Source organism: Theropithecus gelada, chromosome 7a (genome assembly GCF_003255815.1).
Source record: "Theropithecus gelada isolate Dixy chromosome 7a, Tgel_1.0, whole genome shotgun sequence".
Lineage (NCBI taxonomy): Eukaryota > Metazoa > Chordata > Mammalia > Primates > Cercopithecidae > Theropithecus > Theropithecus gelada.
This window is the reverse complement of record NC_037674.1, coordinates 17846465-17865662: the sequence shown is the minus strand read 5'-3', so window position 1 is coordinate 17865662 and position 19198 is coordinate 17846465. Positions and strand designations below refer to the sequence as shown.

The following is a 19198-nucleotide window of genomic DNA, read 5'->3' as shown; positions in this document are numbered from 1 at the left end:
TTTGAGATGGAGTCTTGTTCTGTTGCCAGGCTGGAGTGCAATGGCACAATCTTGACTCACTGCAGCCTCCGCCTCCCAGGTTCGAGCGATTCTCCTGCCTCAGCCTCCTGAGTAGCTGGGACTATAGGCACGCGCCGCCATGCCTGGCTAATTTTCGTATTTTTAGTAGAGACGGGGTTTCATCATGTTAGCCAGGATGGTCTTGATTTCCTGACCTCGTGAGCCGCCCGCCTCAGCCTCCCAAAGTGCTGGGATTACAGGCGTGAGCCACCGCACCTGGCAGTTTGCATGTTTTTAAGTGGCAGCTTTCTCACATATTTTCTTCCCTCTAAGGATGGAAAGGAGGGAATCTACTATAAATGTTCAAACTTTTCACTGGAACCAAACAAATCCATTGGGGAAGTGAGGGAGTGGACAGTGAAGATAAAGGAATGATTAAGCTGCTATGTTCAAAGTATTTTTTTTAAAACTTTCTTATCTAGCATAGAGAGGCTCTGTTATGTTTGTAACTCCTATCTAGAATTGATGTATCTATCTATATTCATTCAACAAATGCTTATTGATGACTCTATGCTAGGCCCTGTCCAAGACATGGGTATTACGTAAGAGTTGTAGCTTACTCTTGAGAAACTATGGATAAAAGAAGCCAAATAGTTGAAAAGTTGAGTGGTTTGACAGGTTTTTTTTAAAATGAACTTTAGTAAATTCTTTATAATGGGATAGAATTTAACCTACTTAGTTTACTTGTAAGTCTTTTGCTTGCTAAAGACAATACTTTCTAATCTTTTTGGAAAGCCACTTAAATATGTCTTTTGAAGAATTCTTTTTATTTAAACATGAAATATATTTAAAAACACAGTCAATTATTAAGGAACTGATTTCAGTATTAAATTGAGAATAACCACGAACACATTATGACATAAGGAGTTTGAGCCTCAATTTTTCATTGAATAGGAACAGAGGAGTTTTTTCAAAGCAATCCTGCTTAGTTTTAATCTACTTTCTTTACTTTTGAAGGAGATGGATGAACACATGCGGAGCATGTTGCATCACAGGGAACTTGAGAACCTGAAGGGCAGGTATGGTAACGGCTCTCTTCCGTAAGTTTGTGAATGTGGGTGGATCTGAGTGATGATGGTGCCTGTCAGTTTGTTTTGCAGTAATCCATCATAAGCAAATGTTGTCTTATGGTGTAGAACAATCTTTTAGAATTAATACAAAGTATAGTAGATTTTTGGCATTCAAAAGAAGAAAAACTCTGATACCTTTGGGCATCTCAAATATGTGAATTTACAGCGGCCCTATCGAGTAGATTACAACAAAGGTGAGTTGTTGGAATGAGCTAACTCTCTCATTAGTAAGCTGTGTCATTCCTACCCGCCAGCCTTACAACTAGGGCATTTTGTATTTTTACTTCAGTAGTGTTACACATTACTGCATGCCATAAACATTTAGTATTGCTGAAATTGTCTGAGACATCCAAAGTCTGCTAGATAGCACTGAATCTCATTGGTATAAACAAAATTGAAATATAAACCTTAAGTGTATTTAAGAATGCTGGCCAGGTACAGTGGCTCATGCCTGTAATCCCAACACTTTGGGAGCCCAGAGTGGAAGGATTACTTGAACCCAGGAGTCTGAGACCAGCCTGGGCAACATAGCAAGACCTTGTCTCTACAAATAAAGAAATTAGGTGGGTGTGGCAGCTAATAGCCTGTGGTCCCAGCTATTTGGGAGGCTTAGGTTGGGAGGATCACTTGAGCTTAGGTAGGTCCGGGCTACAGTGATTGGGCCACTGCCCTCCTGCCTGGGTGACACAGTGAGACCCTGTCTCCAAAAAAAAAAAAAAAAGAGAATGCTGTTCTGTGATTTAAAGCTTGAACTGTTTAAGGAAAGGAAATCTAAAAGTGGACACCTTTAAAAAATGAAATGTAGGCCGGGTGCAGTGGCTCATGCCAGTAATCCCAGCATTTTGGAAAACTGAGCCAGGCAGATTGCTTGAGCCCAGGAGTTCAAGACCAACCTGGACAACATGGGGAAACCCCATTGTATTAGTCTATTCTCATGCTGCTAATAAAGACATACCCGAGACTGGGTAATTTATAAAGGAGGGAGGTTTAATTGACTCACAGTTCCACGTGGCTGGGGAGGCCTCACAGTCATGGCGGAAGGTGAATGAGGAGCAGAGTTACGTCTTACATGGCAGCAGGCAACAGAGCTCGTGCAGGGGAATTCCCATTTATAAAACCATCAGATCTCCTGAGGCTTATTCACTACCATGAGAACAGTATGGGGGAAACTGCCCCTATGATTCAGTTATCTCCACCTGGACCTACCCTTGACATGTGAGGATTACTGCAATTCAAGGTGAGATTTGGGTGGGGACACAGCCAAACCATATCACCTGTCTCTATGCCCTACCCCACAAAAAACTCCAAAATTAGCTGGGCGTAGTGGTGTGTGCCCATAGTCCCAGCTACTCATCAGCCTGAGGTAGGAAGATACTTGAACCTGGGAGTTGGAGGTTGCGGTGAGCCAAGATCACACCACCACACTCCAGCCTGGTGACAGAGCCAGAACCTGTCTCAAAAAAAAAAAGTAGCATGTGTGTGTATTCCATGTCTTTTGTCTATTTGTGATTTCTTTTTTTTGATGTATTTGACTTCTGTCAGTTTGAAGTTTGGAAACAGGATAGATGGAGAAACACTGGGAACCTAGGAAATAGGAATTATATCTTATCCCATGAATAAAAGTTACAAGTTTTTTGTTTTTTGTTTTTTTTTTCTTTGAGATGGAGTCTCACTCTGTCTCCCAGGCTGGAGTGCAGTGGTGCCATCTCTGCTCACTGCAGCCTCCGCCTCCTGGGTTCAAGCAACTCTCCACCCTCCTGAGTAGCTGGGATTACAGGTGTGCGCCACCACGCGTGGCTAATTTTCGTACTTTTAGTAGAGACGGGGTTTCACCATGTTAGTCAGGCTGGTCTCGAACTCCTGACCTTGTGATCCGCCCGCCTCGGCCTCCCAAAGTGTTGGGATTACAGGCGTGAGCCACTGTGCCTGGCCAATAGTTACAAGTTTTGATCAGGATGTCAACCTAGGTCATTTGAAATTTATTTTTTTAGGCCGGGCGCGGTGGCTCAAGCCTGTAATCCCAGCACTTTGGGAGGCCAAGATAGGCGGATCACGAGGTCAGGAGATCAAGACCATCCTGGCTAACACGGTGAAACCCCGTCTCTACTAAAAAATACAAAAAACTAGCCGGGCGAGGTGGCGGGCGCCTGTAGTCCCAGCTACTCGGGAGGCTGAGGCAGGAGAATGGCGTGAACCCGGGAGGCGGAGCTTGCAGTGAGCCGAGATCCGGCCACTGCACTCCAGTCTGGGCGACAGAGCGAGATGCCTCTCAAAAAAAAAAAAAAAAAAAAAAAAATTATTTTTTTATGACCCACAGTTTAAGATTCTGTGGGCAAATTAATGTGTTATTAAACTTTCAGCATCTCTTTAGCCTATTAGTGGAATTTTTCCCTGCCCCCAGTCTCTTACTGTGTGAAGGTTAGGTCTTAGCAATATAAAGGAGACTCACTCAAATTTAGTATGGGGAGCCCTTATTATTTTTAATATATGCTTTTTTGAGACAGGGTCTCACTCAGTCTATCACCAGACTGGGGTGCCATAGCACAATCACAGCTCACTGCAACCTCAAACTTCTGGGCTCAAACAATCCTCCCACCTTAGCTTACTGTGTAGCTGGGACTACAGGTGTGTGCCACCACGCCCTTTTGGCTTTTAGTTTTGGCTTTTATTTTTTGTAAAGACAGGGTTCCATTCTGTCTTTTATTTGGCTTTTATTTTTTGTAAAAACAAGGTTCCACTCTGTTGCTCAGGGTGGTCTTGAATTCCTGGGCTCTAGCTGATCCTCCTGCCTCTGCCTTCCAAATTGGTGGAGCGACAGGCATGAGCCACTCTGCATGGCCAGAAACCCTTATCATAGTACCTTGAATATATATGATCTCTACCTCATTAACATTCAAAATCTATGAAATACAGTCGACTTTTGATTACGTGGAGTATTTTACTTTAAAATCCCATTTTCTTTCTCTTTTTCTTTTTCTTTTTTTTTTTTTTTGAGACGGAGTCTCACTCTGTCGCCCAGGCTGGAGTGCAGTGGCGCGATCTTGGCTCACTGCAAGCTCCGCCTCCCAGGTTCACACCATTCTCCTGCCTCAGCCTCCTGAGTAGCTGGGACTACAGGAGCCCACCACCACGCCCGGCTAATTTTTTTTGTATTTTTTTTAGTAGAGACGGGGTTTCACCGTGTTAGCCAGGATGGTCTCGATCTCCTGACCTCGTGATCCGCCCAACTTGGCCCCCCAAAGTGCTGGGATTACAGGCGTGAGCCACCGCGCCCGGCCTAAAATCCCATTTTCAACAGACTTCCTTCTAGAGTTCATTAAGGGTTACTTACCTGCCACCCAACCCGTCTGCACTACATCATTAAACAAAACGAACGAGGTCAGTAAATCTAGTCTGTAGGAGAGAAGCCCATTGCATTCAAAGATTAATGCCTCATTTATTTCAGACATCACTAATCAGCCATTTAAAACGTTTTTAAAAGTTTGGGCCGGCCGCAATGCTCGTGCCTATATCCCAGCACCTTGGGAGGCTGAGGCAGGAGGATCACTTGAGCCCAGGAGTTCGAGACCATCCTGGGCAACATAGTGGGACCCCGTCTCTATCCAAAAATAAATAAATAAATAAATAGCCAGGTGTGGTGGGTTGCACCTGTAGTCCAGCTACGTAAAGGATGCTGAGGCAGGAGGATCCCTTGAGCCTAGGAGTTCGAGGCTGCAGTGAGCTATGATTGTGCCACTGCACTCCAGCCTGGGCGACAGTGAGACCCTGTCTCAAAACAAAACCAAGTTTGGTCACATAAGACTTATGTTTATAATCAATGCAGAATCGTAAAAAGTTTTTTAAAAAGTAAAAGTCTTCTCCCTACCCCACTCCCCTTTCCCCTCTAAATCCTATTTCTCTCTTAGGGGAGACTCAGTGGTTGGTGTATATCCTATCCAGATCTCTTTCTATGTATTTATATACTTATTTATTTATTTATTGAGATGGAGTTTCACACTTGTAGCCCAAACTGGAGTGCAGTGGTGCGATCTTGGCCCACCGCAACCTCCGCCTCCTGGGTTCAAGCGATTCTCCTGCCTCAGCCTCCCAAGTAGCTGGGATTACAGGTACGCGCAACTACGCCCGGCTAATTTTTTGTATTTTTAGTAGAAACTGGGTTTCGCCATGTTGACCAGGCTGGTCTCGAACTCCTGACCTCAGGTGATCCACCTGCCTCAGCCTCCCAAAGTGCTGGGATTACAGGCATGAGCCACCACACCCGGCCTATACACTTACATTTATAGATACACATTTCATTTTGTGATATTAACATAATGAATCACATTGTCATTTATGTTTTGTTCTGTAATGTGTTCTTTTCCACCCATGCAGCTATGCTGTGCCATGGAGATTTTATCTACCATTTTTAATTATTTGGATCACATTAAAATAATTAGGAAAAAGGCACTAAAAGCCTCCCTGAGCTGCCAATGGGAACGTCAGGTTTTGCACCCTAACTCATTTTCTTTAGAGGATAGCCTTTAGTACTTATTTACTCACATATTGGATATAGTGTTTCTGACCTGTAACAAATTATGTTACATATAAGGGAGAAGATAAACAGGTAGCAAGAAAAAACAGCTTACAAAATTATAGGAAATCCCATAAAATCTCATAAACTGTTTACTGGCTTGGAGCTTTTACTGTAAGGATGATCTTTACCAGCTTGTACCATAGGGACAAATTATTATCAGTCATTATTTCTTTACCCTGTTATCCTGAGTTTGTGATTATTTCCTCTGGATTTCATTTTTAACTACTGAGTTTCTAACACTGAGACTTTCTTTTGCTCAGTGTAGTTGTGTCTACAGTTTTTGGTTGTGATCTGGTTAAGAATTGCAAAGTACGTGTTGTTTAGGCTTTGCATGCAAGCTTGAATAAGCAATAAGTAACTGGTCTTATTTGGTTCACAGCTGTGGACATGTGAAACATTTCCCTGTTTTTTCCTAATATACTTCTTCAGATGTGTGGGCTGTAAGTAGCATCTCCAGATAGAGACTATTAAAAAGGCACAACTTTTATTTATTCAGCAGCTGTTGTCGGGTAGTTAGAGCAAGCTTAATAAAGAAAAGCTTATGGAGAGAATATCTTAAGACTTTGCATTTCGCACATGAGAGGAAATTGTGTGGTAACAGGATGAAGCTAATTTAGGCCCTCCTTTAAATGCCCTAAGGAAAATTATTGCCTTTGCTAGCCAAGGAGCAAAGCTGTACATTTCCCCCATAATTATTTTATTTATTCACACAGTGTAGGATTTTAACTGATTATTAATAAATGTCAAGTAGCATCATTAAAATATTATTTAATTTGCTATTAGGTTTTTAAAACGTGGTTTCCCAAACACTATATGTTGAAGCATGAATGCCTGTTGTGTAGAGAACAGAGGTAAATATGCTTACTCCACACACACTTGAATTTTCAGAAGATGTGGTCACACAGAGAAAGAACAGGGTGGTCTAACCGCATCTTCTGAAAACACAGATCTGTGTGGAGGTCACCGTATTACTTCTTTACACTTTTTGAAGTTTCTTATAAAGTTTTTTTTTTTTTAAGTTTCTTGCAGAGTTTCTATTTTAAACTGGATTTTATTTATAGGAAAATGTTAGGGATTTGGTTTTTTGAAAAATCATTTTTAGTATTAACTTTTTTTTTTTTTTGAGATGGAGTTTTGCTCTTGTTGCCCAGGCTGGAGTGCAATGGTACAATCTCCGCTCACCACAACTTCCATCTCCTGGGTTCAAGTGATTCTCCTGCCTCAGCCTCCCGAGTAGTTGGGATTACAGGCATGTGCCACCACACCTGACTAATTTTGTATTTTTAGTAGAGACTGGGTTTCTCCATGTTGGTCAGGCTGGTCTTGAACTCCTGACCTCAGGTGATCTGCCCACCTCAGCCTCCCAAAGTGCTGGGATTACAGGCGTAAGCACCCGGCTAGTGTTAACTTTTATACTGCACTTACTGCCTGTGCCCTTCTGGGCAGGGTCTCTGATTTGTTCTCTGTCAAATAATTTTGGAACTATGGTTATATTCTTTCTCACTAGGATTGCAAAATGGTTTGAAAATGTTCCACTGTTAAGAATCCAACATATGTTTGTGCTTTGGGGGTTGCAGGGTGTGTGGGTTTATTATTATGGATGTTTATTTTTAACAGTTAAGTTCTGCCTACTTTATACAACATTCCTTAATATTTTGGAAAGTCAGTATTGCTTTCTAGCTGTGTCTTTTAAGAGTGAGGGGTTATGATAGATAGTTTGAGCATTAGACAAATTCTCTGCATTTTAGAAGTAAGGATAAAATCAGGAATTTTATTTTAAAATACCTTTTAGGGATTATACTAAAGTCCCTAGTTGAAAGATGTCCCTGGTACTGCAGTATTCAGTTTAGCAGTCTGTGAGTTTTTAGATAGAAAAGTAGGCTAAGATATTTTCTGTAGTTTTAGAAAGTTTTAAGGCAAAAATATTTTCTTTTCTTTTTTTTTTTTTTTTGAGACCAAGTCTCACTCTGTTACCCAGGTTGGAGTGCAGTGGAGTGATCTCGGCTTACTGCAGCCTCCACCTCCCAGGTTCAAGCGATTCTTCTGCCTCAGCCTCCTGAGTAGCTGGGATTACAGGCGCGTGCCACCGTGCCCGGCTGATTTTTGTATTTTAAGTAGAGGTGGGGTTTCACCGTATTGGCCAAGCTGGTCTCGAACTCCTGACCTTGTGATCCACCCACCTCAGCCTCCCAAAGTGCTGGGATTACAGGCTTCAGCCACTGCGCCCGGCCGACAAAAAGATTTTCTAACTGGAAAATTGAGTTGATTGGAATGTTTATAGTATACAGGAGTTATTGTAGATTTGTTATAGTCCTCAGACTGTTCTCATGCTGCCCATTGTGATAGATTTATATAATTAACTTCTTTGTGTGTTGCTTTGAGAAACAGCTTGTTATTAACGTTCAGTTGGAATGAGCTACCATCAATTTAATTGCTTGGGAGAAAAGTATCAGTATCCCTGGTAAACTGGAGAAAGTTGAGGATTATTCTTTTTTCTTTTTTTTTTTTTTTTTTTTTTTTTGAGATGGAGTCTCACTCTGTTGCTCATGCTGGAGTGCAGTGGCATGATCTCAGCTCACTACAACCTCCGCCTCCCGGGTTCAAGTGATTCTCGTGCCTCACCCTCCCGAGTAGCTGGGATTACAGGTGCCACCACCACACCCCGCTAATTTTTGTATTTTTAGTAGAGATGGGGTTTTACCAGGTTGGTCAGGCTGGTCTCGAATTCCTGACCTCATGATCCACCTGTCTCGGCCTCCCCAAGTGCTGGGACTACAGGCGTGAGCCACCAAGCCTGGCCTTTTTTTTTTTTTCTTGAATGAATATTCAGGTGATCTGTTGAACAGTAACTGTCTTCTAGTAAATGAAGTGCCCAGTTTTGAGGGTCTCTTCTGGTTGATTGATGTAAATTCTGCCTATGTCTAGTTAGGTATTTGTGAGGGAAAGATGGAACAGAGGTGCACGTGTGTGTATGTATTTCTGTCTGGAGAAAGACGGCATGTCTTTTTGGGTTGTTGGGTTTTTTTTAATAGATTGGCATAGGAAGTGCAAAAATATAACTAGTCTAAATCCAAGACACATGATACAGAGTTAAGCCAGTTTGGATTGTTGAATGGATACTGCTGTCTTGTAACTATGGCGTTCAGATGTTTCTCATAAATGACTGCATAGTCACCTGACCCAGTCAAAGGATTTCCAGAAGCTAAAAAGCAGTTAAATTATTTATCGGCTGCAGCTCTGGACACTGATTCAAGACTTTGGCTTCTGAAGACTGGCTAAGTGAGATTTGCCATGAAGTATGTAAAGTAAAAAAACAAAACAAAGCAAAAAAGTCTGCCTAGTTTATCTAAAGACCTGGTTTTGCATCTCTCTGAACTGTAGCATTTTCTGAAACTTGAGAAAATACATTTGCTTGGCACAGCTGTTAACTTCCTACAACTGAAATGCTTTCCATTCCCTTTAAAATAAGCCCTTCTGAAGCAGAATGTAGATCACATGTATCATCCAGACCAAAAAAGTTTGCCTGGACTACTCCTGGGTCCGGAATCCTCACATTCCAGGCAGAGCTCCAGCTGTTCCGATTTAGTTACCCACTTGGGATTGGCTGCGCCACCTACTCTTGTTTCCACCCCTTAACTTTCACTGGAAGAAAGCTCTAGACTGAAGATTAAATGTAAGCGCTGTCACCAGGCCTTCTGAGTGCAGCTGGCACCATGGGTGTGCTCCAGAGCAACTTCTGCTTGCTCCGAGCCCCCTGCCCTGCCTCCCCTTTCACCATGTTTCCTCTGACAAGATTTTAAGTACAGCAATTCAAGAAGATTTCTCCTCCTAAACGACATTGATCTGAAGTGTATTGCCTCTTGATTGCTGGAAAAGAATCTTAAACTCATTTCAAAAGTAACTCATAAACAAACTTATTAAAAGTGATGAAAGGAGCATTGAAATTAATTAGCAGTAATTTTTCACTGTGCCAAAGTGTGCAGTGTCCTTCAGAGGAAACGATAGCAGATCTGGTGAGTGTGCCATGCCAGTGGGGAGAATTGAATGTCCCTCATCTCCCTCTTTCCCTAGGGACATTAGTCATGAGTGCCGAGTGTGCGGGGTCACAGAAGTGGGTCTTTCTGCATATGCAAAGCACATTTCTGGCCAGTTGCACAAAGATAACATTGATGCCCAGGAAAGAGAAGATGATGGAAAAGGAGAGGAAGAGGAAGAAGATTATTTTGACAAGGAACTCATTCAGTTAATAAAACAAAGGAAAGAGCAAAGTCGGTAAGTAATTGATTTTTTAAAAAGCCTATCTATAACAGAACACAGGAGAGAATACATTTTATATCTTTGTACTGTTCAGTCCATAGCCTTTAAACTTAGGTATAAAGTTTTAGCTGGAGGTTGTTGTCTTATTAATCAAAGGGCAGTGAAATGCTTTCTTGAACTACTGTAATATCTTCTTAAAAAAGCAAACTCAGTATTGTTCCTACGTAAGCTGTAGCCACATATCTGAAATTTTTGCCATGTTGGTAACTATGTTGAGAATGGTTTTATTGGTATCCAAATCTTTTTTTTTTTTTTTTTTTTTAAAGATGGAGTCTCACTCTATCACCCACCCAGGCTGGACTGCAGTGGTGTGATCTTGGTTCACTGTAACCTCTGCCTCCTGGGTTCAAGCAATTCTCCTGCCTCAGCCTCCTGAGTAGCTGGGATTACAGATGCCCGCCACCACGCCTGGCGAATTTTTTTTGTATTTTTAGTAGAGACGGGGTTTCACCCCATTAGCCAAGCTGGTCTCAAACTCCTGACCTCAAGCAATCTGCCTGCCTCAGCCTCCCAAAGTGCTGGGATTACAGGCGTGAGCCACCACACCTGGCCAGTATCCAAATCTTTTGAATACCAATAAGTTGTTATTTGGCGTTTAAATTTTCTAGTGGAAAGGTGTTAGAATATAAGCTTCATTGTATAAATTATATAGTACATAGTATAGTCTTATTACCAAAATAACATTTCTTAGGAAAATGTTTTTTGACTGGTGTGAATTAACGTGGTGCTTCTGCCAAATGTGATTTATCTTTTTGTCTTTGAATCCCCAGTGACTACCACAGTGCTTTATTGAGTAAATTTTTTTGATAGTGTCAAGATCATTTAAGCAATATAAATTTTCTAATTTGTACTGCTTAATTTCATACCTACATTTATACATTCAGATATTGGGCATTTACGTTTTCACCTTACTGTTTTCTGGTCTAAAGAGTTTAATTATAAAATTTGTTAAAAAGAGTTTAATTAATGAGGTAGAAATTTTCAGATGTGAGGGGAAGAGAGAGAAGCACTTATGAGGTGGGATAATTTTTTAAGTCCCAGAATATGAAGAGAATCATTTCAGATTCTAAAATAAAAATTTAAAGATTATTCTTGAATACTAGTTATACCTGGTCAGTACCTCCTTTTTAGTTAGAGGCTTGACTATAAAAAGGAAGTTGTTTTTACTCTGTGTGTTTAAAATTTTTTTGCCGGGAGGCACGGTGGCTCAGGCCTGTTGTCCTGGTGCACGAGGAGATGAGGCCAGGGCTACAAGACCAGCCTGGGCAACATAGGAAGCCCTTATCTATGTAACCAAAAAAAAAAGAAAATTTAAATTAAAAAAAAAAGTTTTTTGAACAAGTCCTTGAAGGAGACTTTCTTAGTCTTAAAATATCAATAAAGGGTGAGCATCCGTAATCCAAAATCTGAAAATGCACCAAAATCCAAAACTTCTGAGTGCCAGCATGAGGCCACCAGTGGAAAATTCCACACCTCATTTCATTTTACAAAATTATTTAAAATATTAAATTATCTTCAGACTGTGTATAAAAGGTATATATGAAACATAAATGAATTTTATGTTTAGACTGGGGTCGCATTCCCATAATATCCCATTATGTATATGCAAAAATATTCCAAAATCCAAAGCAATTTGAAATGTAAAACATTTCTGGTCCCAAGCATTTCAGATGAGGGACACTCAAACAACATGGTTCTTAAATCATTTAGTAGCTTAGTCCTTCAAATGACATTTTCATTACTTTTAATATAGTTGCAGTTTACTTTCTCCTACTTTAGGCAGTTGAAGCCTCTGGGAGACTAACTTCTATTTTGTTCTTACGTACTAGTGCCATTTTTAGCTTTATCTGTGTAAATAATTAAACATTAAGACAGAATAGATTAGATATTCATACCATAGTTACTATTTTTTGAGTCTTTTGATATGCCTCCTTGGTGACCTATTTATAAAATAATCTACTTCTTCTTTTTTTTTTTTTTGGAGACAGAGTGTTGGTCTGTCACCCAGGCTTGAGTGTAGTGGCACGATGACACCTCACTGCAGCCTCAACTTCCTAAGGCTCCAACAGTCCTCCCACCTCAGCTTCCCAAGAAGCTGGGGTTACAGGCATGCATTGCCACCATGCCTGGCTAATTTTTCTTTTAATTTTTATTTTTGGTAGAGATGGGGTTTAGGCATGTTGCCCAGGCTGGCCTCAAACTTCTGGGCTCAAGTGATCCACCCGCCTTGGCCTCCCAAAGTGCTGAGATTACAGACATGAGCCACCACACCTGGCCAAAATCATCTACTTCTTCAGGAGTGTTTTTTTTCTTTTTTCCTTCATGATTTTTAACTCAGATTATTCTTTCTGGTCTGTGGGTTTAGCTGAATGCTCCTATCTTCTGAATCTAGCCATTTCATGAGATCTAGGAATTCTACTTCGTGAGTTATTTATCCCCCAATTCTCCCATTTCTGATCGTATCAATATAGCTGTGTCAGTGGTCTCCTTGGATGTCAAAAGTTTTTACATAGAATCAAAACATAAAGGCAATTTGGTTAATGGTTATAAAAAAAATTCTGCTACTGTATGTAATAATACTTGTTACTTTCTAAACAGTCTCCTGTTTAGAAATGATTGTAATTTATATAACATTAGTGGATGTTTGAATTTCTAGATAGACTTTTAAATTCCATCTTGTGAAAAAGGAAGAAGTTCCAATTTGTGTCCAAAATATCGTAGACATTAAAACCCTTTAAAGCCAATTTAAGTCAGTACTGAGTTTAAGATTTTTAAGTCAAGGTCAGAGGAAGGAACTTAGATGTGGAAACTTTGTTTTGAGATGTTGATTCTATGAAGGCCTATGGTTAGGAGTATAGACTCTGGCTGGAGTCAGACTGCCAAGGTTTAAATCTCTGCTCTGCTACTTTCTGGCTGTCTTATTCTAGTCAAGTTATGTAACCTCTCTACTGCTCAATTTCTCATCTGAAAAGTAGGAATAAGAATACTTGCCACGCCTATAATCCCAGTGTTTTGGGAGGCTGAGGCAGGCAGATCATGAGGTCAGGAGTTCAAGACCAGCCTGGCCAACATGGTGAAACCCCGTCTCTACTAAAAATATAAAAATTAGCCAGGCATGGTGGCGGGCACCTGTAATCCCAGCTACTCAGGAGGCTGAGGCAGGAGAATCACTTGAACTCGAGAGGTGGAGGTTGCAGTGAGCCGAGATCATGCCATTGTACTCCCGCCTAGGTGACAAAGCAAGACTCCATCTCAAAAAAAAAAAAAAAAAAGAATACTTGCCTCAGGATTATAAAAACTAAAAGAGATAATCTATATATAAGGTGCTTGGCATTAAATGCCTGATACTTAGGTACTCAGTAAATTTTAACTAGCAGTATTCAGTATTTTGAGCACTTAGCACATGATAAGCACCATGGCCATGCACACCATAGGCAGTTTGTAGAAGAAAATAGTATTTACACCTACTGCTGTGATGCTTACTGAAGTTTATTCATGTTTCTGTGGACTCCTCATCTAACATGAATACATGACACAGCTGTAGTTTCTTTATAAAAACCTCTAGCTCATGAAGCTCTTATAGCACATCTTATGGTTACTACTTGTTTGGGATATGCTATTTTCCTCCTGTTTATGACCTTATTATCTCAGCTAGGTGCTAAGCCCTTCACAAACCGGAACTGTACATAAAAGTCTTCTTATACCACTAATGGTTATTGAATGGGTACTGGTCAAAGTGTTTATTAATAAAAATAACCATGCAAAGTATAATCTTATTTAAAATAGGTTAAGAAATGGGAGTTTTTCAGAAAGAACCTACAACTGGAAAAATCATGGTATTAAGGGCAGCTGAATATAAAATTGTATTAAATATGATAACTAGGCCAGGCACAGTGGCTCATGCCTGTATGCCTGTAATCCCAGCACTTTGGGAGGCTGCGGTGGGTGAATTACCTGAGGTCAGGAGTTTGAGACCAGCCTGGCCAACATGGTGAAACACCGTGTCTACCAAAAATACAAAAATTAGCCAGGCGTGGTGGCGCATGCCTGTAATCCCAGCTACTTGGGAGGCTGAGGCAGGAGAATTGCTTGAGCCTCAGAGACAAAGGTTGCAATGAGCTGAGATTGTGCCACTGCACTCCAGCCTGGCCAACAGAGCAAGACTCTGTCTCAAAAAGAAAAAAAAAAAAAAGATAACTATAGCTATAAAATATAATTGTTCTTATTCCAAAAAACCTGCATAATATAAAAATAATAATTGGATGATAGGGACAAAATCTCAGAACATGCCAAGAAAAACAGGACCAAGAAAGGGAGGAGAATATAAATGTGTCAGATTTTTGTTTGCTTGTTTTTTTGAGATAGTCTCGCTCTGTTGCTCAGGCTGGAGTGCAATGGTGCGATCTCAGCTCACTGCAACCTCCGCCTCCTGGGTTCAAGTGATTCTCATTCCTCAGCCTCCTGAGTAGCTGGGGTTACAGGCGTGCGGCACTACGCATGGCTAATTTTTGTATTTTTAGTAGAGATGGGGTTTCGCCATGTTGGCCATGTTGGTCTTGAACTCCTGACCTCAAGTGATCTGCCTGCCTCGGCCTCCCAAAGTGGCTGGAATTATAGATATGAGCCACCACACCTGGCCAAATGTGCCAAATTTTTAATATTTCTGGGTGATAGGGGAGATAGTTGTAATTATTTGAAATTTAAATAATTTAAAATGTTTAATTTTTAAGTTAATAAGTTGAGGAATATAAATTTAAATATATCATTTAAAGATATGAAAACAACCACTATTAGATATGAAACTAGACTCGGTTACATATTCTAAGTAACGGGAGGAAAGTACAAGGGAAGTTTGGAGGGTTATGCCTTTCAAGGTAACATAGGAATTCCTTTAAATTACTAATGAAAAACTGTTTTTCTTCCAGACAAGATGAACCTTCCAATAGCAACCAAGAAATAAACTCTGATGACAGACGACCCCAATGGAGACGAGAAGACCGAATTCCTTACCAAGACAGAGAGAGTTACAGTCAACCTGCATGGCATCATCGTGGACCTCCACAGCGGGATTGGAAATGGGAAAAAGATGGCTTTAATAATACTAGGAAAAACAGCTTTCCACATTCTTTGAGGAATGGTGGTGGGCCAAGAGGACGTTCCGGGTGGCATAAGGGTGTTGCAGGAGGCTCCTCAACTTGGTTTCACAACCATAGTAATTCTGGAGGTGGTTGGCTTTCAAATAGCGGAACGGTAGATTGGAATCATAATGGCACAGGAAGGAATTCCAGTTGGCTTTCTGAAGGAACAGGTGGCTTTTCCAGTTGGCATATGAACAACAGTAACGGAAACTGGAAATCCAGTGTACGTAGTACAAATAATTGGAATTACAGTGGCCCTGGAGACAAATTTCAACCAGGCAGAAACAGAAATTCTAACTGTCCAATGGAAGACATGACTATGCTATGGAACAAGAAATCTAGTAAGTCAAACAAATACAGTCAGGACAGATATAATTGGCAGCGGCAAGAAAATGACAAACTTGGTACAGTTGCCACATATAGAGGTCCTTCTGAAGGATTTACAAGTGATACATTTCCTTCAGAAGGCTTACTCGACTTCAATTTTGAGCAGCCGGAAAGCCAAACCACTAAACAAACAGACACTGCTACTTCCAAAGTTAGTGGAAAGAATGGCAGTGCGGCAAGGGAAAAGCCTCGTCGCTGGACACCTTACCCTTCCCAGAAGACTCTGGATTTACAGTCAGGATTGAAAGACGTCACTGGTAACAAGTCAGAAATGATGGAGAAACCTCTCTTTGATTTTAGCTTGATAACTACAGGAATACAGGAGCCCCAAACTGATGAAACACATAATTCCCCAACACAGAAAACACAAAAAGAAATGCATACTGGATCTTTTAATCACAAGGCCTCTTCTGATCCTGCTGCTTCCTTCGAGGTGGTGAGACAGTGCTCCATTACAGAAAAACCTGAACAAGAGCATACCCCAAATAAAATGCCGTCATTGAAATCCCCACTCCTTCCATGTCCAGCCACTAAATCATTTCCTCAAAAGCAAGATCCAAAGAATACCTCAAAAAACACCAAAACAATTTTTTTTTCCCCTGGAGAACACTCAGATCCCTCGAACAAGCCCTCTGCGGAAGATAACCATGGTCCTTACATATCCAAACTGCGTAGTTCATGTTCTCATGTTTTAAAAGGGAGTAAAAGTACATTTGGCTCTCAAAAGCAATCTGGTGACAATTTAAATGATACGTTACGAAAGGCCAAAGAGGTGCTACAGTGTCATGAGTCATTGCAAAATCCACTTCTTAGCACTTCTAAAAGGACCAGGAACTATGCAAAAGCAAGTAGAAATGTAGAAGAATCTGAAAAAGGGTCTTTGAAAATTGAGTTTCAAGTGCACGCACTAGAAGATGAAAGTGATGGGGAGACATCTGACACGGAAAAGCAGGGAACAAAAATTGGAACCCTAGGTTCTGCAACTACAGAATTGTTATCCGGCAGCACTCGTACTGCTGATGAGAAAGAGGACGATGACCGAATCCTGAAGACTTCTAGAGAACTATCCACTTCCCCATGTAATCCCACAGTTCACCAGAAAGAATCTGAATTACAAATGACATCTGCAGCCAGTCCACACCCTGGCTTATTACTAGACTTGAAAACCTCTCTAGAAGATGCACAGGTTGATGACTCTATTAAATCTCATGTATCTTATGAAACAGAAGGCTTTGAGAGTACTAGCTTGGATGCAGAGCTTCAAAAAAGTGACATCAGTCAGCCCTCGGGCCCTCTCCTACCTGAACTCAGTAAGCTTGGCTTTCCTGCCTCACTTCAGAGGGATCTAACCCGGCACATTAGTTTGAAGAGCAAAACTGGAGTGCACCTTCCTGAGCCAAACCTCAATAGTGCCCGCCGCATTCGCAATATTAGCGGTCACCGAAAGAGTGAGACAGAGAAGGAGTCTGGGCTCAAGCCAACCCTACGGCAGATTCTAAATGCATCTCGGAGAAATGTCAACTGGGAACAGGTCATTCAGCAAGTAACCAAGAAAAAGCAAGAGCTGGGCAAAGGCTTACCCAGGTGTGTGCTGCTTTTCGGTGTCTTTCTTTTTTTTCCCCCCTCGTTTTCTTTTAAAGTAACCCTTTGACCCTGATCAAGAGACTTCTACGTGTTTCATTTAATTAAATGTTTGCCAACAGTATCTGTTGTAGATGTCTTGATTTAATATCAAATAGTGACTGATACTCTATGACAGATGGAATAAAGTATTTCCTAGCAGAGAGTGCAGGTTAAAATGGAAGCACACCTACTTGAGAAACAAGATGGTGACGTAAGAAAAAAGTCATCACTTTATAGGGGTAAAATCCATCACTTTATGGGGGTAGAAAACGACAGTATAAAAATGTAGAGCTATAGATCTGTGTCTTTGTCTAGATCTTAATTTTGGAATGCGTGCTGTAACTTTTAAATAGAACTGTTCTCATTACCTTTTACTTGGAACCCACGAATAGTTAGCTTTTCTGTATGTACTCTGGGCATTGTATTTATTACTACAACATGCTTTCTCTTGAGCACTTGTGTAATATTTTGGCTCTTCATCTTATGTTGAGGTACTAGACTTTTCTGAATGGTAAAACAGTGTTCAACATAGGTTTGCTACTTGAAAGTCATAATTCTGCTGCACGATGATACAGTTCTGCAGGCTTCAGGGGCATTTCTGTACTTGTTGAAATAATGGATTAATTTTCCCCCACTTTCTTTTTCCCACACCCTGTGAGTAGCACTTGAAATTATCAGTATATAGCACCCGTAAATGCTCAATAAAAGATTTTTTTTTCTTTTGGTTTGGTTTGTTTGCTTTTAAAAATTACATGCTGTATGTATTATTATAGATTTAGAGCTCCATATGAAATAAAACTCAATGTTTACTCCCTCAAATATATTATTGTAGCTGTATACAAACCTCTAATCTGGTACTTGTCACAACATAATATATTTATATCTGTATCACTTACTAGACTGTGAGCTCCTTGAAGACAAGAACTACCTTACTTTTTATAACCTCAGTGCTTGAGAGAAGCTGGCACATTAAAAAATAATGCCTCTCCCAACAACCATATCCAATTTATGTTTTCATTTTTTCTTTCTTCCTTAAGGTTTGGCATAGAAATGGTACCGCTTGTTCAAAATGAACAAGAAGCCTTAGATTTGGACGGGGAACCTGATCTGTCCAGTCTAGAAGGATTCCAGTGGGAAGGCGTTTCCATTTCCTCATCCCCTGGCTTGGCAAGAAAGCGAAGCCTTTCTGAGAGCAGCGTGATCATGGACAGAGCTCCTTCTGTGTATAGCTTCTTCAGTGAGGAAGGTACAGGCAAAGAAAATGAGCCCCAGCAGATGGTTTCACCTAGTAACTCACTGAGGGCTGGACAGAGTCAGAACGCAACCATGCACCTCAAACAAGAAGTGACACCTCTGGCTGCCTCCCTCCGAACAGGTGAAAGGGCTGAAAATGTTGCTACCCGAAGGCGACATAGTGCACAATTACCTTCTGACGATATAATACCTTTGATGCATTCGGCAAAAGACTTGAACAGCCAGGAGAGGTCTATGCCGCCTTCAGAGAGTCAGAATTCCCAAGAGAGTAACGGAGAAGGAAACTCTCTGTCATCAAATGCATCCTCAGCCCTTGCGATCTCCAGTTTAGCGGATGCAGCCACAGATAGTAGCTGTACCTCTGGTGCTGAACAAAATGACGGCCAAAGTATTAGGAAGAAACGAAGAGCCACTGGAGTGAGTATAATTCCCTCTGCTTTTTGTAGAACATCGCATGTGGCAAGTTGGTTGCTTATTAAAAAAGCTTCAACTGTTTTTCTTGGGTGTCTGGGATTGTGATTCTCTCAACTTCTAGAAGAATTGTGAGGTGCTTACTTTCATCCTACTGCCTTCTTACACGGAGTAATTCTGCTAAATTAAATGTAATCTAATGTGAATGTACAGTACCAGGAAAATATGAAGTCATATCTAAAACCAGTGTCCAAGCCAATGATTCTTTGTGTCACCTGACCAAGGATCAGTCACATCTTCAACTGTAACTCAATCTGTTTTCATAGATGCATTCTGCACTGCTGCTGAAGAAAGGCATTCTGCTG

General features: G+C 40.9%; 1 protein-coding gene across 4 annotated transcripts in view; it reads left to right on the top strand.

Moving 5' to 3' along the window:
• The window catches only part of ZNF106 (zinc finger protein 106), an 81666-nt gene that overhangs the window by 28668 nt on the left and 33800 nt on the right, over positions 1-19198 (top strand). For 2 of the 4 annotated variants that reach the window (XM_025389683.1, XM_025389682.1), the window contains exons 3-6: positions 1018-1079; positions 9775-9975; positions 14946-17129; positions 18206-18839. In XM_025389683.1, the coding sequence (XP_025245468.1) occupies positions 1018-1079; positions 9775-9975; positions 14946-17129; positions 18206-18839 (3081 nt within the window). Of the gene's footprint in view, positions 1-1017; positions 1080-9366; positions 9717-9774; positions 9976-14945; positions 17130-18205; positions 18840-19198 lie in introns of those variants that run through there. The other 2 variants (XM_025389684.1, XM_025389685.1) reach the window with 2 other exon arrangements.